The 26,260-nt window shown below is 45.6% G+C and overlaps 1 protein-coding gene and 1 long non-coding RNA gene across 14 annotated transcripts in view; one reads left to right on the top strand and one right to left on the bottom strand.

Annotated features, from left to right (window-relative positions):
* Positions 1-221: 221 nt before the first annotated feature.
* Positions 222-1,617, bottom strand: LOC120889523 (uncharacterized). Its single transcript, XR_005733428.2, has 2 exons — positions 750-1,617; positions 222-666 (listed from the first exon to the last, which is right to left on the bottom strand). It is a non-coding gene; the product is annotated as an uncharacterized LOC120889523 (long non-coding RNA).
* Positions 1,618-1,667: 50 nt separating this feature from the next.
* Positions 1,668-26,260, top strand: part of Rbm14 (RNA binding motif protein 14) — a 75,570-nt gene continuing 50,977 nt past the window's right edge. Inside the window, exons 1-6 of one of the 13 annotated variants that reach the window (XR_013437400.1) lie at positions 17,503-17,820; positions 18,631-19,053; positions 22,708-23,401; positions 23,615-23,769; positions 23,989-24,093; positions 25,204-25,644. Coding sequence is in view for 8 of the 13 variants with exons in the window: in XM_005333369.5 (XP_005333426.2) it covers positions 1,790-2,126; positions 7,275-8,739; positions 9,509-9,716 (2,010 nt within the window). In the remaining 5 variants the exon portion in view is untranslated. Of the gene's footprint in view, positions 2,127-2,319; positions 2,616-3,310; positions 3,641-7,274; positions 8,740-9,508; positions 10,384-17,482; positions 17,821-18,630; positions 19,054-22,707; positions 23,402-23,614; positions 23,770-23,988; positions 24,094-25,203; positions 25,645-26,260 lie in introns of those variants that run through there. The other 12 variants (XR_013437401.1, XR_013437399.1, XM_040284053.2 and 9 more) reach the window with 12 other exon arrangements.

The following is a 26,260-nucleotide window of genomic DNA, read 5'->3' as shown; positions in this document are numbered from 1 at the left end:
TCCAGGACTTTTTGTCTTATACTTTCCAGCTGGAATGATCTTTCCTCAGAGGATGGCATCTTGATTACTTGAATTCTTCATCACCATCTACCTGCTGTGTTTATTTTCTCTCTCCCCACCAAAATATGAGCACCAAGATTGAGATTTTGTTATCTTGGTTGTTATTATTCACTGCTGTGTTAGTTTTTCATCACTGTTACAAAATACCTGAGAAAATCCACTTAATTAAGGAAATATTTATTTTGGCTCAAGATTATAGAGATTTCAGTCCATGGTTGTTTGGCTCCATTGCTTTGGGTCTATAGTAAGGGAAAGCATCATGGGGGAAAGAGCATAGTGGAGCAGAGTGGCTCATCCCCATGGCCACAGAAAAGGTAGGGATGGGGAGATGGTTGAGGGTGCAGGGGGAGTATCAATTGTGGAGATGGCAGACAAAAACCTACATCTTTAAATAGGTCCCACCTCTTACAGTTTTCACCACCTCCTAGTAGCCCATTCAGGTACAAATCAGATGGATTAATCCATTGATGTGATTGAAGTCCTCATAATCCAGTCACTTCGGGCTGGGGATGTGGTTTAAGCAGTAGCGGGCTTGCCTGGCTTGCGTGCCGCCCAGGTTCGATCCTCAGCACCACATACCAACAAAGATGTTGTGTCCCCCGAGAACTAAAAAAAAAAAATAATATTAAAAAATTCTCTCTCTCTCTTTAAAAAAAAAAAATAATCCACTCACTTCCCCAAAGCCTCACCTTTTAACAGTGCTATATTGGGGACCAAGACTTCCACATATAAGCCTTCGGGTTCAGATCCAAACATTAACTCCTATATCATTGATGCTGTCTACATGGCAGGTGTTCCATGCAGTATGTTGAATGAACATGTGAAGAATATTTGCGAATTTGTCACATGACTTTGTTTTTGGTGTCTTCTGCCATGTACATACTTAAATCTGTTGGTTTAAAACTTTTTCTTTCTTTTGTGAGGCTCAATTTTTGCCTCTTCAAGGATTATTTTAATTTTCCATTTTGTAAATGTTTTAATCGTGGAAATCGTCAAAGATCCAAGAGTCATTTCCTTATTTTTCGACTGAAAATTCCATCACGGCAGGGACCGGCTCTAATTTTTCGCTGTCTGCAGTGTCTACCCGGGGGAATGTGCCTGCAAAGACTGAGTTAAAGGCACCAGGACTCCTGGGGTAGACGCCTGAGGACCAGCGGACGCCCTGCACAGTCCCGGGGCGGTCTGCTGACTAGAGGCGTTGGTCCCGGTTTCTCCCGCCAGGCCTGGCCTTCCTCGGGTCATTCACGCTGCAGTCTCCAGGCACGGGGTTAGTTAAGACTGCCAGAATGGGAGGAGCCCTGACTTCCGACTGAACAAAGTTTTCCTTTGGGCCCTGGAGTCGGGGCCCCACCCAGGCCAGAGGCCGCCTCTCCAACTAGGCCTCTGCCGCCCGCGCAACCCGCGCGCGCTCCCTCCTCTCCAACCCTCCTTCCCCTCCCCCCGGCAGCGGCGGTTGGTCGCGCGTCGTCGTCCCTCTCCCACCCCCTCCGCTAACGAGCGGGCTCCAGGCCCTCTGTGATTGGCTGCGCCCGAGCGCATCTTCTTTCAGTCTCTATGATTGGCTGCCGCACGCGCGGGATGCCCGTCCCGATTGGCTAGATCAGCGCGCCTGCGCGGCAGGGTTCTCGGTCGCCAGCCATTCCTGGGGAGGACTGCCGGTCGGTCGGACGTCTCGGCTGTCGCTGGAGGAGCGGTCCCGGCTCTCCGGGAAGGCGGCTGCGGCGGCAAAATGAAGATATTCGTGGGCAACGTCGACGGGGCGGATACAACGCCGGAGGAGCTGGCAGCCCTCTTCGCGCCCTACGGCACGGTCATGAGCTGCGCCGTCATGAAACAGTTTGCCTTCGTGCACATGCGCGAGAACGCAGGCGCGCTGCGCGCCATCGAGGCCTTGCACGGCCACGAGCTGCGGCCGGGGCGCGCGCTCGTGGTGGAGATGTCGCGCCCAAGGCCGCTGAACACTTGGAAGATTTTCGTGGGCAATGTGTCGGCTGCATGCACGAGCCAGGAATTGCGCAGCCTCTTCGAGCGCCGCGGACGCGTCATCGAGTGTGACGTGGTAAAAGGTAACACGGAGGCACGCTCGGGGGCGGGGGCGCGCTCGGGGCACTCTGCCTGTTAGCCACGCCCCTTACCCGGGGGTCGGTCACTGCGCGGTTGGGCAGGGTGGGGAAGTGCGCTGGGGCGAGGCCAGAGGTGTTGGGGGTGCGTTGGGCAGAGCCACCCTCCTCCCCTGCGGTCCAGGCACCGTTCACCAAGTGGGAGGAAGCGGCTCTGGGAGGGTGCGGCGGCCACTGCGAGCCGAGCCACGGGGCCGGGGACGCGCCAGAGACTTGCGAGTGTACCGGGGGCGCGTCTTCTGGTCTCCTGGGCCTGGCACCGAGCGGAAATTGGGAAGTGACGGGCACAAGCCGGATCATGGAGCGGGGAAGATTTCGCCACTTCCCCACTTCCTCTCCAGACGTCGGTCAGAGCAAGGGAAGAGGGAAAAGGTGGGGGCTGACGCCCCAAGGCCGCCCTCGTGTTCCCTCCCGATGAATGCTCCCAAGCGGAAGGTAACGGGGCCCTTGGACGTTTCTCGGGCTGGGATCTCTTAGTATTGTTTGGCATGGGTCTCCTCATGGGTACAGGAAGGGCCCCTTCCGAGCCACTTTGGTATTTTCAGTATTTGATGGGTTAGATGTGGCAGCTTTGTGGTCCAACTCCCTTAAACCTGTTTTCCCTCTTTCCCCACCCTTTGGGCTCGATTTTAGATCTGTTAGCTGGAAACCCTGACCTTTTTGCTTGTGGAAGGAGATTTGTTTTATGAGGGCCCCTTTTGTACAGCTTTACTTGCCAAACTGATGCCCCAGGGCAGTGTCATTCTTTCATAAGCTTGGAGACTTTTGCAAGGGGGCATACTTTGGCTGAGGGGATTATGGGGAGAGATGTGTGAGAGGTCTTCCTTAAACATTGGCTGAAAACGATTTACTTGAGAGTTGTCATTGCTTGAATTCTCAGAGCAGATCCCTAGTTTGCCTTTTCTTTGAGAAAAATGTGTCACCATAATTTAGGCTTGATTTCCTTTTTGGAGCCCAGTCGACTTTTTCTTTTTCTTTTTTTCTTTTTCTTTTTTAATATTCTGAGTTCTTATCCCCTAAGTTCTTTCTCTTTTGGGGAAGATTTGATGGGTCAGCCCTTGTATATATGTGGCCTGTCTTTGTTCCACTTGGGAACAGATCTGAGTTAACTTTGCCCTGTTATTTTCAAGGATGCACCTGGGAGTATGTGATGCCCTCCTGGTGTTGGATTCATGCCTGCTCATACCCTGTGTGAGACGCTTTGAGGATGAGAAATAAATAGGTGCAGTTGCTTGTTAATGGTCACCAAAGATATTTCATTTGTTGTCCGGTAAAGGCACATCTTTGGCCATTCCTTGTCCTTTCCACAAGTTGGGGAAATGTTATTGTGTCCCTTACTAGGAACAAATTCTTATTCTGCATTAATACTCCATTCTATTTTCCTCAACTTAGGTTATGCAAGTCCACGAGACTATCCGGAATCGGGCTTTCCTGCTGGGTGCTCTGAGGCAGGATGTATGGTGCATGGATTTTTGATTTTGTTTAGAATGAAAGAGTGGGAGGGTGTCAGATTGGGTACTTGGCCAGCAAGGGGTATGAGAGTTTTGTGTTTAATTAATCTGTTAGGTTTCTTTTGTAGTTGTTAGGCAGGGTGTCTGGTAGATTGAAAGTCTAGAATCAGTACTTGGGGCAATCTCTATGGAACTCATGATCAAGAAGCTTGTTCTCAAGTGGTAGAGAAAGCCAAAAATGTTCTTCAATTTGTTTGGGATCAACACTAAGTGACCGGGGGAAGGGTGGTGGTGGTGGTGGTAGTGGTAAAGTGCATGATAACTTCACATGAGTTTTAGAATTTCTGGCTGATTCCCTGTGAGAGTTAGAGAGAAAAGTTTGTGCATTTTGTTCCTTTGTAAACATTTGTTAGCAGAAATGCTTGGACTTCCTCAGGGAGGTGTCTTCCATTGTTGTTAGGCTTATATGCAATAGCACCTGATGCACTGATATCCTTCACTGATATCTATAGTTCTTAAGGGTGAAAAAACTTAGGATTTAAAGTTGGGAATTTGTAGAAGAGACTGGCTCAATAAATAGCTTACTCATTTCTTGACTGTGAATGAGCGTTTTGATTTGCTGTCAGGTCTTCTGGTTTGCAGTTCTAGGGTTCAAACTCAGGGCCTACATGCTGTGCTAGGACTCTACCATTGAGCCACACCCTCAGCCCTGTCAAATCTTTGAAAAGCACAGGACAGCTAGCTCTGTTTTATTTCACAGGAGAAAAACATGGTTGCTTGGTTACTCTAGGAGCTTAGATATGATTTGTAGACCAAAAATCTCCATAGCAACAGTGGTAACCACTCTCTGCAGCTGTGTCCTATTGGGTATTCAAAGATGAATAGCTTCAAGAACCACTTGCAGACTTTGGCCATTGCATACTTCAGGGGAGGTCTGAGTCAGAAGAGGAAAATTATCCCTTCTCTTTTGTGGGTAGCCATCCTTTAAATACCGAGCTCTATAGTTTCAAAGTTTTTAAAAAATCATCTTGGGATAGGAAAAGTTGTTTTTCTGGATTCTCTTAACTTTGGTACTAGAGGGATTGTGATGTCATCAGACCATTAGGAGGTATCTGCAGAACTACTTGTTAGGTTTAATGCTAGTCTTAACGGAGAGATTACTTTGAGCTAACTATCCAGGCAAAAGAGTCCCTGGAGTTCTTCGAACCTCTGATACTCTGATGGCTGGGAAGGAGTTGGGATTCTGGGCATCTTTGATGGGGTTAGGCTTGAATTTGGCTACTCAGTGTGATGGGACACAGTTAACCCTAATGTGATTCAGTCATTTGGACAACCTAGTTATAATTCCTTTCAGATATCAGGTTTAGAAACTTAGATATAATTTGGCTATAATTGTGTCTTCCCCCACCAACAGTTACATAGTTCATCTGGGCTGTCAGTTGAACTGAACATGTGAAATCAAACCAACCCTGCTTTTTCTTTTTGCAGTGCAGGGAATTGAACCTAGGGCCTCACACATATTAAGCATGAGCTCAGCTTACTGAGCTACATCTCCAGACCTGAAATCTCAGTTTTTAAATTTTACTTCTTGGTCTCTTAATAAAATCCAGCTATGTAGGGAGTAGACAATGGATGTTTGGGGGAATTTGTAGACCAAATAATCAGGAATGTGGTGTGTTTCCTTAATCCCTCACAGTGCCTGGAGATTATCCCCTTTCATCCCCCCTCCCCCAGTCTGCCTACAGGCTCTAGCAGATCTTCCTGTTTTCTCTTTACCTTGAGTGAGCCTTTCTGCTTGTCATTGCATTCTCTAGGTGGTTTTGCCATTCCTGAGGGTCAGCACAGTCTCTGCTTTTAGAGACGTTAGACCACCTGCTACTGTTTTTTAGCTAGCTACCCAGAATGAAGATGAGAGATCAGAGGATAATTCTAGTACTGTGTGGCCAAGTGAAATGGAATGCTTAGCTTTTCATAATTGGTAAATAAGGAATCAGGCTTTCTCTGTGGGAGTGTTGAAGACTTGAGAATTGTGATAGTTCGTTTTGTTCTTTTATCATCTTTAGAAAGTTCCAAGTTTGTGTGTGCAGATGACATTGTGTTTTATTAGAGATGAAAGATAATATTCTTTAGGAGAAATAGATCTGTGGGTATGCAAGTGAGGGTATCTCCATTATTTTTTAAAATGAAAATTTCTAAAAATAAGGACACTTGTTTGAAGGTCATAGAAAGGATATCTTTTATTGGAAAATGGGATGTTGGGAACTTCTTCGAGGTATCTTTTTATTTTTTAAACTGATGTGACAGAGATTGGATCCCAGCATTTGGATTTTTTTCTTAAAATAACCACAGGGCCTTTAACTGCAGGGCTTTATTTCTCAGGGACAAGCTCCTCTCATTGTTCTTCAGGTCCTGTTTGCACCATTGCAATTTCTACAATTTCTTGTATGGACACAACCCTGAGAATTTTTTTTCCTTTCTAAAGTTTTCTTCTGTGGTAGATGAATAGTTCAGTTTTGAGATTTATAGCCTGTCTTAATTCCTCTTCCTCACACAATTCATTTAGGTCTTGAATGAAAGCCTCAGGGGTGACCTTCTAGCTTGTAGTGATTGCAGCTTCTTGCCTCATAGCTGAGAAACCAGGTCTTTCCTGTGTGCATTCTGTCCTATGAACAGAACTCCAAAGGATAAGGTATACCTCTCTGTCCTTTAAAGAGGAAGTGGTAGAGGATGTAATATGCCTGAGGGGGAGGGGTCTTAGTTTCCATTCCCTTACCTTGTAGATGTACATAGGGTCTAGCATCTCTCTAAGTTTACGTTTTTTTTTTTTTTTTTCATACTACACAGTTATACCTTACACCAATCTGTCCCAGGGACAGATGGGTGTAGCAAAGGGGCATGCATGGGGCATAGAAGAGCTGAAACTGGTCCTGGCATTGATTATACTTTGATTTGGGCAAGGGTAAGCCACATAAAAATTCTTGAACATGTTTGCCCAACAGTAAAGTGGAGATGATGATCCTTTGTTGTGCCACCTTACAGGATTGTTATAAGGCCCAAGTGAGGTTGTGTGCATGAAAGTACTTTGAAAGTTGGAAAGTAATGTGAAAAGAGGGGAGATTACATTGGAGGAATTTTGTGAACTGCTTGCTCTTTGTAGGCTCTTGCTTGAATTGAGTCTCTTTCACCTTAATTGATCTAGGCTGAGAAATGGCTAGTGCTTGAGAGCTAAGCGTCAAAGGTGAGCAGTGGTGTTTGGTGAGCATGGGATGAGAACACTGAATAATTGAGTGATCCAGAAACCCTTTCTTTGTTTTGTCTGCTGGTTTAGTCTTAAAGTAGCTGTGAAGATTTTTATCCTGTGTTGCAGTTCATCTTTACTCTTTCTTTTCTCACCAGGGAGTTGGGTGAAGTGGCAGGGGGAAAAGGGAGAATGGGAAAAAGCCCTAGTCAAAGGTGACTCTTTGGGACAGTCAGAAGCTTTGTTATGTGGGAGCCAATATTTTATGACATACTCCTGGAGAGGAGGGTTTGGTGGCCTAGAGGTAACTGGCAACAGCTGGGTGCTGTTGTATCCAATTTGGGACCCATCTGGTAGCATGCCCTGCCCCCCTAATTGCTAACCCTCTGTCTGCTGCTTTATCAGACTACGCGTTTGTTCACATGGAGAAGGAAGCAGATGCCAAAGCCGCCATCGCGCAGCTCAACGGCAAAGAAGTGAAGGGCAAGCGCATCAACGTGGAACTCTCAACCAAGGGTCAGAAGAAGGGGCCTGGCCTGGCTATCCAGTCTGGGGACAAGACCAAGAAACCAGGGGCTGGGGATACGGCATTCCCTGGAACTGGTGGCTTCTCTGCCACCTTCGACTACCAACAGGCTTTTGGCAACAGCACTGGTGGCTTTGATGGGCAAGCCCGTCAGCCCACGCCACCCTTCTTTGGTCGCGACCGAAGCCCCCTGCGCCGTTCACCTCCCCGAGCCTCTTATGTGGCTCCTCTGACGGCCCAGCCAGCCACCTACCGGGCCCAGCCCTCAGTGTCGCTGGGAGCTGCCTACAGGGCCCAGCCTTCTGCCTCTTTGGGTGTCGGCTATCGGACTCAGCCCATGACAGCCCAGGCAGCCTCTTACCGCGCTCAGCCCTCTGTCTCCCTTGGGGCCCCATACAGGGGCCAGCTGGCTAGCCCTAGCTCCCAGTCTGCCGCAGCTTCTTCTCTCGGCCCATATGGTGGAGCCCAACCCTCAGCCTCAGCCCTCTCCTCCTATGGGGGTCAGGCAGCGGCAGCTTCTTCGCTCAACTCCTACGGGGCTCAGGGCTCCTCCCTTGCCTCCTATGGTAACCAGCCATCCTCTTATGGCGCCCAGGCTGCCTCTTCCTATGGGGTTCGTGCAGCTGCTTCCTCCTACAACACCCAGGGAGCAGCTTCCTCCCTAGGCTCCTACGGGGCTCAGGCTGCCTCCTATGGGGCCCAGTCTGCAGCCTCCTCGCTAGCTTATGGAGCCCAGGCAGCTTCTTACAGTGCCCAGCCCTCGGCTTCTTACAATGCCCAGTCTGCCCCATATGCTGCACAGCAGGCTGCTTCCTACTCTTCCCAGCCTGCTGCTTATGTGGCACAGCCAGCCACAGCTGCTGCCTATGCCAGCCAGCCAGCCGCCTATGCTGCACAAGCCACTACCCCAATGGCTGGCTCTTATGGGGCCCAGCCAGTTGTCCAGACCCAACTGAATAGTTATGGGGCCCAAGCATCGATGGGCCTGTCAGGCTCCTATGGGGCTCAGTCGGCTGCTGCGGCCACTGGCTCCTATGGTGCCGCAGCTGCCTACGGGGCCCAGCCTTCTGCCACCCTGGCAGCTCCTTACCGCACTCAGTCATCAGCCTCATTGGCTGTTTCCTATGCTGCCCAGCAGCATCCCCAGGCTGCTGCCTCCTACCGTGGCCAGCCGGGCAATGCCTACGATGGGGCAGGTCAGCCGTCTGCAGCCTACCTGTCCATGTCCCAGGGGGCCGTTGCCAACGCCAACAGCACCCCGCCGCCCTATGAGCGTACCCGCCTCTCCCCACCCCGGGCCAGCTACGACGATCCCTACAAAAAGGCTGTCGCCATGTCGAAAAGGTACTGTATGCCCCCCCGCCTCTGCCCCCAGCTGGGGCTTAGGGCAAGGGGCTGAGGTTGGCATGGGAGGGGAATTTTAGGCCCCTCCCTCGGTCTTTTCTCCTTTACTCCTGTGGGGTGTGCAGAGGCCGAGGGGGGTCGGTGTCTGTGAACTTTTCTGGTCACCAGGGTTCAGGTGGAGCACAGCTCAGCCTGGGGTGGTACCAGTCAGGCTGGGAAAATGTCACCATTCTAGACTAGCCCAGGTGCCTTAGGAGCCACTGCCTGCAGGATTATGGCTCATACCCTTTCCCTATGTCTCAGGGATTCTTAAGCCTGTTACCTTGTTGTCCTGGTGTTGGTGGGGGTGGGCGTGAAAGAGTAGTCCTTTTGGCACTTAATGGCTGAAGGCAAGTTTATGAGATGCGTCCACACTCTGGGAAGTTGGGGACCTTGCTTTCATCCGCCGTTCTGTTGATAAACAACCAAAGTCTTTGTGTAGGACCCATGGGTGGGGATATTTTGTTTGTGGTTTGGGACTATAGACCAAAATTCACCTTGGCCACTTGGAAAGGAGGGCTTCAGTGGAGGGCTTGGTTTCCTAATGAGTTGAACCCAGGCTTGATTTCTTGGCCTGGATAGGGTGAAGAACCTTCTGACAAAAGGAAACCAAACTGTTGGAGACCAATCTGATCACACCCTCCCTGTCCCTATTGGCATCTCCCCCATGCCCATCTGGAGCCCTCCCCTCAATTGTCTCATTCACCAACTGTCTTCTTCTCTCGACTAGGTATGGTTCCGACCGGCGTTTAGCCGAGCTCTCTGATTACCGCCGTTTATCAGAGTCGCAGCTTTCGTTCCGCCGCTCGCCGACAAAGTCCTCGCTGGATTACCGTCGCCTGCCCGATGCCCATTCCGATTACGCACGCTATTCGGGCTCCTATAATGATTACCTGCGGGCAGCTCAGATGCACTCTGGCTACCAGCGCCGCATGTAGGGCCATCCTGGGGATGGGGCACCACGGGGAGGGAGGGAGAGGTAGGTAGGGTGCAGACCCAGGTTATAACCACTCTGGCCCATACCTCTCCCATTGTGGTTTTTCATCCCCTCCCTCTACCATGTGGGCCTTCCCCAGGAGACCATCCTTTTGAGTGTTTGGCAGTAACCTACTTTGTTCCTTCGCCTCAGCATCACATCTTGTTACTGGCTCTAGATCTGCGGTTTCCCCTCTACCCTGCCTCCCATCTCTCCAGAATGGGAATCACTTTTGTTTTTATTTTTTCCTGGCTCCCTTTTATTTTTGTGCGCGATATTTAAGGTCGTGTGGATGGGGAAGCAACCTGCAGCTGAGGTCGGCGGCGCCTTTTTCTTTTAGATGTGAGGGAGGCCAGGAAAGGGTTAGCTTAACCATTTCCTGTGCGCCAAGCTGTGCCAGCAGTCCAGGGGGCCCTGATTGTTCCTCTGTAGACTGTTGAGACTGAGATCCTATTGGGACAGTCAGTTGGTATGTGTCCAAATCCCTGCTCACCACTGATGTTCTAGCGATGGTGAGCAGCACAGTCCCAATTCCCCATCTCCCCAAGTAGGTGGTGTTAGAAAACCTTAATTTTCCCCCCTTTTGTATGGACTACAAATAAAACTTGGGGCGATTTGCAGTTTGGAAACCTGGTTGTCATTGTCTTGATTGCACTCAGTGTCAGAGGAGCCAGTTTGACATCCAGGAAGTCATGACAACTAAAGGGCAGGTAGCCTCAGAAACCAGGGTGGGTTTGGAACGGGGTTTGAATGTGGGAATTAGAATGATTTCTCTGCTGCCCAGTGGGATTTAGCTCATCGGCGTCCTACTAGCTTTCAGCCATCTTTAGGGCAGGAGAGTCCAGACCAAGTGGTTGGACTTCTTAGCCCTCAATTTGGTCACACCAAAATGCAGTAATATAATACCCATTTTCCTCTGCCTATGGTTGGCTATTTGCCCTGCCTTTTCTCCAGAAACAACCTGAGCTCCAGCAGGGTGGTTGTAGGGGTTGGCTTTTCTCGAATATTAAGTGGGGAATGGGCTGCTGTGGTGTTCACAAGGTGGGGTATATCCTTCAGACAGTTGGCTCTAATGAGCACCTGGGCTGGGACCTGGAAGGGAGCCATAGTCCGGTGGGGGTAATGTCCCTATCTGATGCTGCCCTGTGGTTGGAGAAAGGAGGGTACAGGGAAAATTTGAAGCAGTTGTGAGGCATTCTGGCCAGAGTGTCCTGGTACTTCGCCTGTTGAATTTCACCATGGAATGTCCTCCTGCATCCTGCCAACCCATCACAGCACCTGAGACTTCTTTGCCTGTGCCCATCTGTTAATGGTTTTCAGATGTCTTCTTGCTGGGTTTATATTTGGAGGTGTCATAACAGACTGGGAAGTGGGTGAGGTGCTAGTAAAATGAACTATGGGGATGCTGGAATTGGGTGAGAAATTGAGGATTCTGCCTATACTCTTACTCCAGAGCTGGGAGTTGAGGACCTGGGCAAAAAATATGACAATTTCAAGAGAGAACAAGATGGAGGCTTGGTAATGATGGGTGAATGAAATAAGACTGGCTGGATGGGTTTATATCAGGAAAACCTACTCATGCTCCTGTGGAAAGGGTGCTTTAAGAGATTTTTGACTTGGGAGGCTGCTAGGGCAAAGTTCACTGGGGAGGTATGTGTGTCAAGAAGAGTCCAGATGGGTTGTCTGCCTCCTTAGCGTCATATGAACATGCCTATGACAAGAGTAGTTTGCCCTCGATCTCCTCTTGCCTCTGCCAAATGTGCAAAAAAATAATATGCTTTTAAAACCATGAGCTTGTATTTGTGGATGCTAAATGGGGTCAAGGGGGTACGGGGGCCATAGCTCTTTTCTTTGCTTCTCTTTCTGCTCATTGCTTTGCCTTTGGGTGCTTTGCTGCTCCTTTTTATTTCTTTGCAGGACTGGGGAAGAATGGGAAGAGAAGTTTCATAAGTTTCTTATTACTTTTCTGTGTGACGGTGGAATGATCTGAGGGCCATGCTAACAAGCTGACCTTTGATTAATTACCCTGGAAAATTGAGGGTCAATTATAGGGCTGTGATTGTGGCCTCTGTTATTTGCAATATTTCTTTGTCAATGTGGCTTTCTGTCATCTTCCTTTATCTTCAGTGAGAGTTCTGCCACTGTCTCAATCCCATGATTCCTGCAAAAAGCTTAATGTGCTTTCAGGGCCAGTGTTGAGGTTCTTTATTGCAGCCCCAACTCTTCAGAGTGACCTGGCCTATTTGATCACTCTTAACTTTGTCTGTCATTTTTAGGTCCTGATGCCCTTGTTGTCTCAGCCCTCAGGCTTTCAAGCCATAAGGAGCTACAAAGCTAAATCATTTTGTCATTTTCCTTTCTCTTGCAGATGTTTTAAAATCTCCCCTTTTTAAATTTAAATTGTACCATTTGTGTTAATCCCATATTGCACTCCTACTTTGATTTTTTAAATTTGATTTCCAAGGTCCTATAACTTGGGAAAAGTTGGATTTAGTGAATGAGAGAAGGGACATTTGATGTATGTTTTAGGAAATGTGCTCTCAGTCTGTCTTCTGATCATTCAACTTTACACCTGTCACCTCTACAACTTTGCAGTCATTGGAGAAGTTTTAGTTGATTTATTCTTGGAACAAGGCCACATAGAGACTTCTAGCCTTGCCAGCTTTCTCTCTTGAGTTTGGACCTTGTTTTAAATTCTGTTTAGGGTGGGCCTGGGGCCCCATCTTTTGTAATGGAGGAATGGGACTATCACTGAGGGGCCAGTCTCTACAGGTAGGTTGCCTACTAGTCATAACCCCTAGTTAAGCTCTGGCAAAGTTCTTGCATAGTCTATTGGTTCTTCAGGCATTTTGTCCAGCCAAGTCAAGTCTGTGGACTCCCATGGTTGAGTGAAATCATAATGAAAATATATTCATTACTGGATTTATGGACGAGTATGCTGTGTAATAATAGGAATTTAGGTAATAGAGGAGGACAGCATATGGAAAATTTATACCTTTAAAAAGGTTATAAAATGGGATTTCAGGTTTAGCTGTAAATCATTTGAAATATCTGTCTATAATGCTTGAAATGCAGTGCTCAGGTAGCTGAGCTCTTGGTCTGACCTAGAGAAAGTTACAGTGTGGAAGTTTCAATGACCTACCTCGATGAAACAGTTAGTTAATAAGTAATGATAGACAAGTGATTAGGTTAGGAAGGAGAGGATGTGGTATCCCCAGTTGTTGGAGAATACTTTCTGGAGGTGGGACTTGATTTGAAAACCAGCTTTAACTACTGAGAGAATAAGACTTTTGTCTCAGGTTTCCTGAGTTTGAATCCTGGAGCTACCTTTTTGCCATGTGATTTTGGATGTCAGGAATTCTGCCTCCTTTTGGTCATCTAACATTTCACTGTAAAATGTTGAAAGTGCTTTTCAGGGCTGGGAATGTAGCTCAGTTGTTCAGAGCGCTTGCCTAGCATGCTCAAAGCCCTGTATTCAGTTCAGCAAACACAAAACAAACACACACAAAATGCTTTTTGTGTTAATTAAGTCTTCATAACAACCGAAATACATTAGATATTTTTATAGGTTTTTGTTTTATTTTGATACTGGGGATTGAATCCAAGCATGCTTTACCAACTGAGCTATATCCCCAGTGCTTTTTATTTTTTGAGTCAGGGTCTTGCTGAATTGCTGAGGCTGGCCTTGAATTTTGTCTTCCTATCTCAGCCTCTTGAGTTGCTGGGATTATAGTTGAACACTAATGGGCCCAAGCTAGATATTTCTAAACTTACTTTATAAGAGGGGAAGTTGAGGCTATAGATTAAATAATTTTTCTTCAGCTCATATGTGGGTTCTACCCCCAGCACTGAAGATGGCTAACAAAGTGCTTGATCGAGGAATTGAACCACCATTTGAACCATCCAGGACTTTGCTTGTTATCTTTATGGTATGCTAGTGTAGAGAGAGGGTCAAATAAAAACGTGACAAATTCTCATTAAATGCTAGCCATCATAGATTGAGATGGCTATAGCACACAGCTCTGAGCAAAGACTTTGGATGAAGTTGTGAGTGCAGCACCTGAGTTACAGTGAAGGCAGTGAATTTTTATGAGTTATGCCTGGGATTGACTTAGGCCAATGGACTACACCAGTTTTGGCTACCTTTATTCTCTGGCAGTACTACTCTATGTTGGATAAGAAGAAAGGTTACTATGCATGGTTAAGAACTTTATAGGCGGCTAAGGATATATGGCTGGAGGGGGATTAGAGGCCTGAGAAGCCTGTTTTTGGTTGGCTTACTGGCTCCCTAGGACCATTCATAGAGAATTTGGGCATTTATCCTATCTGTAATTCATTTCTGGTCCAGGAACCAGAGTTTTTAAGAGTATAAATTGTAATTTTCACCCCTAAGGGTGTGAGGCTAATATAGATTATTTGTATCTAAGTTTTCACTGACATTACTGTTTACCCTTACATGTGGAATTTTGTCCATTTCCCTTTCAAAAGTCTAGGCTCATTTCTCATTTATATGCATGTAATATTATCCCTCCTGTTAAAGGTTTGCAGCCAGGTGCTTATTTATACATATGCTTTTGATAAAATGTCATTCTGGATGACTTGGGACAAGTTACTTTACCTTTTAGTAAATTGGTAGCCTGATCTGCAGTCCCCCACCTCCCTCCCAAATTAGCAAACTTGATCATCAAAATGTCTGGACATGGTAGTACAGGCCTATATAGACCACAGACTTGGGAATCAGGGGCTGAAGGATCACTTGAGCTCAGAAATTTAAGGTCAGTTTTACAACAAAAGTGAGAACCCCATCTTAAAAAAAAAAAAAAAAAGCCAGGCATGGTGGTGCATGCCTGTAATCCCAGCAGTTTAGAGGCTGAGGCAGAAGGATCGCAAGTTCAAAGACAGCCTCAGAAACTTAGGTCCTGACTCAAAAAATGAAAAGGACTGGAGATGTGGCTTAGTAGTTAGGTGCCCCCCAGGTTCAATCCTTGATACTAAACCAACCAAACAAAACCCGAATCACTAAAATGGTATCTACAATGTTCCAGACAAGGGTCTGTTAAACATTGTGTCATTCTCTCTCAGAGTGATGAATAAGGGATTAGTTGTCTCCCCCCACACACAATTTAAGCTGTATTTTCAGTAAAATAATAAACATAGATATGAAGACACTCAAGCTACAAACTTCTCTTCCCAAAGCTTCATTTGTCAAAGTGCTCAAAATCTCTTAGCATAGATTATCTCTGGCTTTTGGCCATCTACTTTTTGTTGAGGGAGATTGGAAAATTAGACTAGCTACTATGAATAAAGATACATCTTTTCAGTACTGATGAGTGTCCAGGATTTTGTTTTGTTTTTCCTCTTTGCAGTGTTAGGGATGGAACCCAGGTCCTTGCACATCCTGGGCAAAAACTTGAATGCTAAGCTACATCCTCAGCCTGGTTCAGGTTCTTAACCTAATACTGACTGGAAATCAAACTCACCTCCTTTTGGTAATCAAATTAACACATGCATTCGTTCTTTTATATTTTAACTTAGCAAATATTGGAGTGTCTTCAAGGTGCCAGGTGCAGTTTTAACATTGGGAATATGGTATGGAATAAGTATTTGCCAGGAACAGGAGAGGGACAGAAAATGAAAAGATAGAATTTCAAGCAGTAGCATTTGGAAAAATAGCATTGTGTTATGAGACAGTTGCAAGGCAAGGTTGGAGTAGAGGAAGCCTTTAAATGGGGGGGGGCAATGAAGGATCTGCAGAAAGAATATTCAGTCTGAGCTTGGTACAATAAGGCTCTTGTGTCTAGACGGGGATAGTGATTAAACAGATTGAGAGATTCCAGGAAGAACTTGATTTGATAGGGTATTAGAGTCCAGGGAGAGGAGTTTGGATTTCCCTCCCAGTTGTAATTGGTTTTAAAAAGCCTGGGGATGTTTTAATTGGTTAGTTGGGTGACTTGCAAAAGCAAGTTATGACTAGATCTGGTGAGATTTCAGAAGGCAAATCCAGTAATTAGATTGAGTGTCCTTGGGTGTCTGTACACTGGCATGAATGGTGGTCCTAAAATGATGTCTCCAGCTGCAGATGTAGCTCAGCAGTAGAGCTTTTTGCTTGAGGCCCTGGGTTTGATCCGTATCACTGCAAACAAAAAACAACCCAAAAGATGAGTATTTCCTGTCTCAGATTTGTAGCGATTGAAGTGAGTTGACTTCATATTCTTTGGTACTCTAGAAGAAAGTTTTGTTTGCAGGGTTTCTGGAACACAAAAATTGGAAGATCACACTGAAAGGAGATGAGAGATGTGTATCTGTGTTGTGATTACCACCAAATGTTGGTCCCCTTGGAAAAGACATGTTCAACACACTTTAACTAGAATTGGTTTTCTTCATTACCAAACCTGTGGGTTAACAGTCTTGGTGGTGAATCACAGTCCAAGATGAGAAGGAACAAGATTAGTAACCACATTTCCAAAAGTCATGTTTTTGATTTTTAAGGACCTTGCCTTTTTCTACCCTAGAATAAGCTCCACCAGTTTTCTTCTGTTGGATTCCTGAATCATGTTGGGTTATAAAATCCACCTTTTTGTGTAGTACTCTGACTTCACCTTTTGCTTTACAAATTCCTTAATCTTGTTCTTTTGTGGCTGCTTTGGGTGGTAGTATATTCTGTTTGTGTCATCTCCACTCCTGATGATCCCTTTCGTCATCAACAATTCACTGCTTTGGCTTGTTTTGTTCATGTTTTAAGTTTTTACATCCAGCACTTGCATCCCCCTTTCCCCTTTAACTTCCTCTTCAAAAAAGCTGCTTTTGCAAAGGGTCTTGACTGAAGTTGCTTGCTTAATGAACAGGGGATCAAATGAAGCAGCCAAAGAAAGGGTGAGGAAGAAAATGTGATGAGGGAGTGAGATCCTGTGAAGAATGTTCTTGATTGTATTTGTTTACAGCTGATTGTGACAATGCTCTTCCCTCTAAGGTCGGTTGGGGTGGGGGGTGTTAAACCTACAGCTCTGGTTGATGGCACCCAATAAAATAAAACAACAACAACAAAAAAACTTTGCTGCTCCCGTTTTTTCTTAGGGAGGGGGTGTGGGGGTGTGTTTCATTTGGATCCTGGGAGGCTGCTTGCTAGAGGGAACTTGGTCTCCCCTCATGGATGGTGCTGCCTCTGGCCGGCCTACGTTTGGGCCATCACACCTGGTCAAGCGGGACCTACAGACTGTTGCAGAGTTCCTTTCACTGCCTACAAGTAGTTTTAAATTTGCGGGCAGCTTCGGGGCTTTCAGGGCTACAGTGCGAGTTACTAGCCTGAGAAGGTTGATTTTCTCGGGTGGGAGTCCTCGCTGTTTTCTTACCTGGCGCTGTGTCTGAGTAAGCTACTGTCCACAGCATCCAGGATGCGAGGTGGGTGGCGTTTGGGAGTTTAGAGGGGGAAACTTGGAGTAGGGGACAAAGTGGAGTGCAGAATGCTTTCGCGTTGTGCACATGGAAGTGTCGAAACGTGGAAGCTTAACAAAGTTGGCGCCATGAAGCTACCGACTGCCACACCGGGGCCCTCGCTCACTCCGCCTAATGGCGGGCCGCCAGTCGCCGGTGAAACCCACGTTTGTGGTTCCTCCCTCAAGCCGACCTCTTACCCAATCAGTGGCTTCGGCTTCTCAATGTTGGTGCTCATTGGCTTTTGCATAAAAGCTCTGGGGTTACTGACGTTTCCACCTCTTCCCGGCCTCTCAGGTAATTGGCGTTCGCGGTAACCAATCAAGAGGAGGATCTTCGGGAACGCCTGCCATTTACTTTATTGAACGACCAATCCGGTGGATAGGTCACCTCCCCCTCTCTACCCAGAGTCACTGCTGCGGCCGCCGCCATTTTAGCGTTTTGTCAGAAGCGTCCGTGCCGCGAGGAAGAGGCCCTCCCGATTTCTGTGCGGTGAGAGACTCCGAGCCCTTCCACTTTCTTTCCTTTGCTTTGTAAGATCTTGTCTCATTACCTTGGGCGTCGGGGGTGTCCTGGTTGGGTCGCGGCCTGCGCGCCCGTCACTGAGAGACGACCTCGGTCCTCGGCATTGCGCGGTAAGCCTGAAGCAGCCCTTCCCCCAATACCTCCCGCCCGAGAATACCTGGCTTTCCCCCACCCTGCCCCCTACCCTACTTGGCTCGGCTTCCTGCCGCGAAGTTTTCTTTGAGATAACCCCATTGTCCTTAGATGGAGCATTTGCAAGCCCGTCTTGAGAGTTTCTCAGGACCTGGGACATTGTTGACTGGTTAATGAACCTGAAGCCCCCCTCTGGCCAGGCATTTCTCCATTCTGCAGGCGCTTGTAGGCTGGTACCTTCAGAGAGGCGTTCCCCACTCGGACGCTTTTCCGGTACTCTGCACGCCGCGCTATCTGGTCTCATTCCCGCCTTCGTTACTTCTAAAGGAAGGTCCTAAACAGCTATTCCAAAGCCCACTTTTCCGGAAATGGTGGCTGCTAATGTTACTGCGGGAGGAAGAGCCAAATTGTAGTTGCAGGCAATCAACCAACAAGCCCAGTAGTTAGATTTCTGTCGTGTGATTGACCACCTAGTGGGCAGAAAAGCTCAGTATCCCCAGGTGTCCATTTATTTTCACTTTTATTCGCATTCTTTGAAGGTATCTAACTCTTAAACTCTTTAACTACTAAGGACCTGTTAGACGTGTTCTCATTCCTAGAGGTTCTCAGGCGGGTTCCTTAGCAGGCCTATTTACTTCACTCCCATTTCCTTTTGATTACTGTGTGGAGATGAGTGTGAAACAAAATTGGAAACATATGCTAGTGAAGGAAGATGGCAGTGGTGAGGCCCCCCCCCCCCCCAATTAACCTAAGGTCTTTTGTTAGAAATTTTGTTTCTTCTTTCTCAGGCTGTATCGAGATGGTGAAGCTGTTCATTGGAAACCTGCCCCGGGAGGCCACAGAGCAAGAGATCCGCTCACTCTTCGAGCAGTATGGGAAGGTGCTGGAATGTGACATCATTAAGAACTACGGCTTTGTACACATAGAGGACAAAACTGCAGCTGAGGATGCCATACGCAACCTGCATCACTACAAGCTTCATGGGGTGAATATTAATGTGGAAGCCAGCAAGAATAAGAGTAAAACCTCAACAAAGTTGCATGTGGGCAACATCAGCCCCACCTGCACCAACAAGGAGCTTCGGGCCAAGTTTGAGGAATATGGTCCAGTCATTGAATGTGACATCGTGAAAGATTATGCCTTTGTACACATGGAACGGGCAGAGGATGCAGTGGAGGCCATCAGGGGCCTTGATAACACAGAGTTTCAAGGTGAACCACTGTCTTTGGGTAGAGAGCTGAACACAAGGCTCTGTGCAGAAAAATGTTGGGTAAATAAAAGGAGAGTTTGGGGGTAGAGATAACAGCTGTTGCTTGGTTGGTGATGATGGATTTAAGTATGGGTGAGGCACTTAAAATGAAATGGAAAATGCATGAGTTTTAAGGGCTTTATCTTAGGCAAAGAAAGTCTCCTGGGAAAAACTTGGTTTTCATTTGGAACCCCTAAGGCTTTTGTGCCTCTCAATATAGAAATCCTTTTCTTTTGAAGACTTCTAGTTATTGTGTCGTTTTCTTCTTTTAGTAGCAGGGCACATTGTAGAGAATTTCACTGTGTTGCCTCAGCACCACAGTATCACCATGATGCCTTATTTGACATAAGAAGAACTAGTTAAAGCAACAGTTTAGGGCAGAATTCCTATTAAACTCCCCACCTTACCCCAGCTTTTACCTTTACAGTAACCATAACTAGTTGGGTTTTTTTTTTTTTTTTTAGTTGTAGTTGGACACAATACCTTTATTTATTTTATTTATTTGTGTGTGGTACTGAGGATCGAACCCAGGGCCTTACACGAGTTAGGCAAGTGTTCTACTGCTCAGCCACAACCCCAGCCCATCGTAGCTAGTTTTCAAAAGGTCTAGTCCATTTGCATGGTGTTTGTAGTAATCCTGAAAAACACTCTAGGATTAAGACTGATTTTGGGAATCTTGGGAAGGAGGCATGGAATTTGGGGGCAGTAAGGGCATGTCTTAAAATTGGTTTGAAGGGGTGATGATCTGACTTAACATCTTTGGTGCGTAGAGTACTTAGATGAGTGTTACATTGGAGCCTTGATTAGATGAGTTGTTTTTGTGCCTAGAAGACTGCATGGGTGGTAATGTGAATTATCAGTGTATTTCAGAGGTATTGTTATTCTCTTGGTTTATGTTGTTAATTCCTTTGGCAAGAGTAGCATTTAGGAGATAGTAACTATGGTGAGTTGTCAGCTGAATTCTCAACTCTTCTCCCATCTCTTTGGGTCTCCAGTGTCAAAAGCTGCCTCCCTTTGGTTGTAATTAAATTCCAAATTGGTAGTACATTCCCATAACTCATGACTATTTCAAGCCTGTTTTTTTAACCATATCAACATGAACACTGTAAGGGCTAATTCTTTTCCTGAGTACTTGCCTTATTGTGAAACAAGTACTGCTATCTTTGGTGTTCAGTTTACTTAAGTTGGGCCTTAGAGCTGGAGGTCTAATCATTCCCTCATATAATGGGTTCCCTGTGTCATGGGCATTACTATGCATTATTAAAGAAAAGTTTCACAGGTCTCCTGGGTCTAGGTTGCTTTCCTTTTTTAATTGGCTAGTTACGAGTTATTTTGTCAACAACTTAATTGGGAACAAAGACTGCTCTTGTGAAGGGTTGTGATGTTATGTGTGATTTTTGGACATTTCCACATTTTAACCTAGCCATAGAAGCAGTGTCTCCTAGTAGCAGTTCCATGGGTAAGGGGAGGACATGTGATCTATTCAGGACAAGTGATTTTTTTTGATCTCTAGGTTACTTCTGATGTAATCTATGATTATTTTTTCTGTATATTCTTTAGTGTAACCCATTCATTTCTTTTTGGTTTTGGTGGTGCTGGGGATCAAGCCCAGGACTTTATACACACTAGGCAAGCATTCTACCACTGAACTACATTCCCAGTCCTTCTTTTTTTCTTTGCTTTTTTTTGTGTGTGGGGGTGGGCTGTAGGTGCAGGGTGTCTCGCTGTGTTTTCATACTGGCCTGGAACTCCTGGGCTCAAGCAGTCATTTTGCCTGGCATTACTCTTTCTAGTAAGTTATGTGAGTGTGTTGAGTAGTGATAAATACTAGACTGGCCTTTTTCCATTTCAGTTTCTCAGTGTTGCGTATATCCTCTATTGTTTGCCCACTCAAAGAAGTTGATTCTAGATATTTTTTAAGATTTAGGTCTTTTTCTGGCATTAGAATTGACAAATCCACAGATCATCAGTGCATTTGTTAATAACTTTTATGTTTTGAACTACATAGTTGGTTTCTTGATTGCACTTACTTTCCCTGTATTTGTTACCTGCCAAAGTGGCCGCCTGGGCAAATGCCAGACACAGGCTAGCACTTCAAGGTATTTAAGTACTTAATTGCCTTAATTCTTTTAATGACCGTGGGCTTAACCAGATGTAATGTTAAAACAGATTTTTCTTTCTTTTATTTGGGTTCCTCCTCCACCTAGAAGTCTCCTGTAATCTGACTTTAATTTTGCAGGTAAAATTATGTATTTACCATTTTTCCTCATTAGAAGACCCATCTATTGACTCCTCCTTGGTTCTAACCATTCACCTCATTATCTGTATGTTTGGGTGCTTGTAGCTAGTTGCATTGGAGACTTTTCACTAGACTTGGATCCCTTCTGAATTTTTGCTTATCAGTAAATAGGTAGATCTTGTTAGGTGGGAATTGCATATCTGAAGCGATTTAGAAGTTTTAACTTTTCCAAAAAACTTTCCGCTTTTGTTTTTTTATTTTCAGAATTCAAATTGTGATTTTCAAAGAAAAATAGTATTAGGTGTATATTAGTCTCAGTCTTACTTGAAGGAGAGAAAGCACTTTAATCTTGCTGAAAGCACTTTAATCTTGCTGACTAATTTATTCTCCATTTTCCACTTTTCTTATCCCCCTTTTCTTCCATAGTTTGTAATTCTTTCTAGAAATTGAAGTTTTTGTGAACAACTTGGCCTGTTTTCCTTTCACCCAAGTAGAGGGTCACTAAAATTAGCTGTCATATTGTAAAGAATTCTTATTAAAATGATGATTAAAACCAGCAATTTAAAGCACCCAGTTAAGAAGGAAGACTTTCCTTGAATTTGTATTGTGTCCCCCGAGCTCCCAATTTTCCCAAATTACCATTGTCCTAGATCAAATCCTGGTCATTTTTTTTTTTGGTGGTACCAGGGATTGAACCCAGGGGGCACTTGACTATTGAGCTACATCCCCAGCCCTATTTTGTATTTTTATTTAGAGACGGGTTGTCACTGAGTTGCTTAGAGCCTTGCTAAATTGCCGAGGCTGGCTTTGAACTCGCGATCCTTGTGTGTCAGCCTCTCAAGTCACTCGCCTCCTGAGTTACAGGCGAGCACCACCGTGCCTGGCCTGGTCAATCTTAAATGGTGGCATACTTAGAGTTTTTAATTCTCTCTAATTTTGGGTGGTGGTGGTAGGGATATGGAACTGGCTTTTGCATCTTCCTGCTCAAATCGAATTCGCCTTGATAGTGAAGGTTGGAGATGTCAGAAACCTGTGATGTACATATTTTGAATATCTTTTATGTCTGGCCACTGACTGAAATACATTTTTCCCGTGTTATTTGGTAATGGATGAGATGTTTGTTTTTGAGCGAGAGTAGTTTCGTAAGCAGTAAATCGTGGCATTGCTGTAACATTTCTTCATCTAGTTGATCTTTGCTGGAAATCAGATCATTATATTGAATTTATATGTTGGACCCTTTTTAAAAAAATTTTTTTTTGGCAGTGATACATTAAGAGTTGTCTAGGTAAAGTCATTGCTATGATCAATGGCTGGGGTGTAGGGGCTTGGGCTATGACTAAGAGTGATAGCAACCCTTCTTGCGTCTGTTTCTTCAAGGCAAACGAATGCACGTGCAGTTGTCCACCAGCCGGCTTAGGACTGCGCCCGGGATGGGAGACCAGAGCGGCTGCTATCGGTGCGGGAAAGAGGGGCACTGGTCCAAAGAGTGTCCAATAGATCGTTCGGGCCGCGTGGCAGACTTGACCGAGCAATATAATGAGCAATATGGAGCAGTGCGTACGCCTTACACCATGAGCTATGGGGATTCGTTGTATTACAACAACGCGTACGGAGCGCTCGATGCCTACTACAAGCGCTGCCGAGCTGCCCGGTCCTATGAGGCAGTGGCGGCTGCAGCTGCCTCTGCATATAATTATGCAGAGCAGACCCTGTCCCAGCTGCCACAAGTCCAGAACACAGCCATGGCCAGTCACCTCACCTCCACCTCTCTCGATCCCTACGATAGACACCTGTTGCCGACCTCAGGAGCTGCTGCTGCCACTGCGGCTGCAGCAGCAGCAGCTGCCGCTGCTGTTACTGCAGCTTCCACTTCATATTACGGGCGGGATCGGAGCCCCCTGCGTCGCGCTACAGCCCCCGTCCCCACTGTTGGAGAGGGCTACGGTTACGGGCATGAGAGTGAGTTGTCCCAAGCTTCAGCAGCCGCGCGGAATTCTCTGTACGACATGGCCCGGTATGAGCGGGAGCAGTATGCGGATCGGGCGCGGTATTCAGCCTTTTAAAGCTTGAGGTGAGAGCGGTGGGGTGTCCCCTGTTCTGGTTTGCCATCTCTCCTGCAGCCTGTAAGGGCTCCAATTAGGCTGCCTGCTTGCTTGCTTTTGCAGGGTTAGGGTGAGGTTAATAAGCATGGTTCACAGTTTAGAGAAGTCCTAAATGCTTTAACTTTGAAGTAAGTAAATGTCCTTGGCCCTCCTGGCTATTTTTTTTTTCCCATGGCTCCTAGCAGTGGGAGTCATTTCAGATTGTGCCTGGAAGAACAAAGAATGGTGTGCTGGTGATTCTTGGGTCACACCTATGTGCCATAATTGAACTGATCCTGGGACCCAGATGTTCAGACTCGGATATGCTGTTTCTCCAAGGCTTTGTTGAGTTTCCTAGGTGTGTGACATTATTGAGGGTCTTCCAAGTTTCCTGTGTGCTTCCTGCTATTTGAAAGGTCTGATATGACCTCTATAAAGGCCATAACTATAGTTAATTGATCATCACTGCTCAGGTCCCAGTTAACTGTGAAGATGGCATCATCTTAAATCTTGAAGTGTATTTCTGAATTCTGGAACAGTTCAACCATTTTTGTTTGTTTGTTTGTTTGTTTTATAGAAGTTACTTGAAAGAGCAGAAAGAAGTAGAAAACATCTCTTAAAAGTGCCCAGACTCCAAAATCCATCTTAGCTGCTCAGCTCAAGATTTATTCCTGAAATAAATGTTAAGTTCATTCTAGTGTTTTTTGTTTTTAAACTGTTCCCATAGTGCTAAGTTTAATGTCCTTAATTTCCTCAAGGTATATGGTTAATATACTACACACCTGTTAATTTTACTCTCAGATAACGTTAAAACCAGGGTTGGGAGCTTTGCCATAAGCAGATCACTCCCTTCATCTTCCCACAGGTTGTTGTGGACATTTAATATTCTTGAGCTACCAGCTTTACTTTGAGTCCTGGCTTTCTCCATGAAAATGTTTTGAACCTCATGATTCATTTGGCTCTATTTGAATATATTCTCTTTACATGTTTGCCCCCTTTGGGCTCCAGTTTTTGAGATTACTGTTACACTTAAGGGTAATTCCCAATGCCCCTTAGTTTTGGGTAGCCCCTAGAGTGTTCCCTACATTACCATTGATATCTTTAATATTGTAGGAACAGTGCAGGTGATATTTTGTCATCTTTCAATTAGGGCAGAAGGTATGCAATTTGCCCAGGTTCACTGGCTAGGAAAGAACCAATTGGGGTTCACTGGCTAGAAAATAACTGATTCGGCTAGAATAGAAACTTGAGTGACTTGATATAGCTTACACATACCCTCCTAGTACTTTTCTTTTCAAAGGTTAGTTTCTTCCCTAGGTGAAGTTGGATGCCCTCAGATCTTAGAACTTGTTCAGTTGATAATAACTACCTTTGTCTAGACTTTGAATGGTTTTTAACTTGGACCTTGGCAGTAACTCCCTGAATGAAACATGCTGGTGACTTTTTTACTCTAGAAGAAAACCTTTCCCTTTATCCTGTGCTGATGACAGTTTGTGATGTGGAATTACCATTTCTGGGGGATGCTAATTTTAACATTAAGAGCAATGAAGTGTCTTTGCCTCCTATGAAAGAAGATTTACTGTTTAGAGAAAAACCTTAATCTGGGATTGTTTAGCAGTCCCAATTCTCTGTCCTTCAAGCTCTCTTTTGGAGATAATGATACTGGGGAACTAGTCCAAGTAAATTTAAAGAGTATCAAATTACCAAATTTTGTAAAGATGTTCTTTTGAAGTTTTAATTGGGAAATCCCTTTGAGCTTTGCTGTAAAGCCCCTTATTGTGCTCTCTTTCAGGTGGGATGTATGTGGGCTGAAATTCCGAGCTGCGGTTGTGCATGAGAATACACCCTTCGTGGTACCCCATCTCCGGGACGTTCTCGGCTCTGTGCGTTCAGTCCTCAGGAACCTTGGACCTTAATTTACCTTGCTAAGTTCAGACCTTCTCCTTTGTTTTTCTCTCTCCTGCCCATTTTCCTGTTCTTCCTGTTGTTCAGTACTTCCTGTAGCTTTCCTGTTCACATTCTGTTCTCCCAGCAGGCCTCATTGTATGCAGAAACTATGGTGGGGGCTATGCTGTTTCCTCCCCACCTCCTGCCAACACTGTGGGTGTTGGATTTGGGAATGACCTTGATGAGAGGGTCACTGCTCCTGGGTTTCTTTTGACCCAGAGGATAGACCTTATAGAATTGAATCACTTTTTTTTCTTTCCGGTGAAATAAATGGTTTTTCAACTTAGGGTTTGTGTGCTTTGAGAGAGTTCTTGCTTTGGCTTGTTTTGTGGTTCTTAATTTGTACTTTTAAAGAGAAGGGGTGGGTGTGAAGTTGTTAATATATTGAGTTTCAGGTGAACATCATCATCACTTTATTGTAGGTAGGACTTAACAAGTGCCAAAGAGAAAAAAAGGTTATACTGAAGAACCCAGGCAGGTCACCTTATTCCAATGAAGACTTTCTTCCATTGGTCTATCCTTGTTAAAAACAAAAAAATTCCAACTATTTACTATTAGTTTAAGAGGTGTAGGTTTTTCCCTGTTAGAGAAATAGTCATTACCTACCCTATGACTGCCATTCTAACCACTCATTCAGGTCTAAGAAAAGGAAGTGGTTTGGGGGAACAAGGGGTTAGCTTTTACCTTTCATGTCATATGGGAAATGGAGCGATGGCTCCTATCAGAGAACATTTCACTACTTCCAGAAGCCAGTAATGCTTTGTGATTCCTTTTATCATCAATTTGTATAGCTCTGCTAAAATCTGAAGCATGTTTGAATGATGATGCTGCTCGAATCTCATAGCTTGTGCTAAACCTGGCAGATACTGAACAATGAGGATGGGGGCTGAATGCAAGGAAGA

The sequence above is a fragment of the Ictidomys tridecemlineatus genome, chromosome 4 (assembly GCF_052094955.1).
Source record: "Ictidomys tridecemlineatus isolate mIctTri1 chromosome 4, mIctTri1.hap1, whole genome shotgun sequence".
NCBI lineage: Eukaryota > Metazoa > Chordata > Mammalia > Rodentia > Sciuridae > Ictidomys > Ictidomys tridecemlineatus.
Note: the sequence above shows the minus strand (reverse complement) of the source record. Positions and strands in the feature narration are given on the sequence as shown.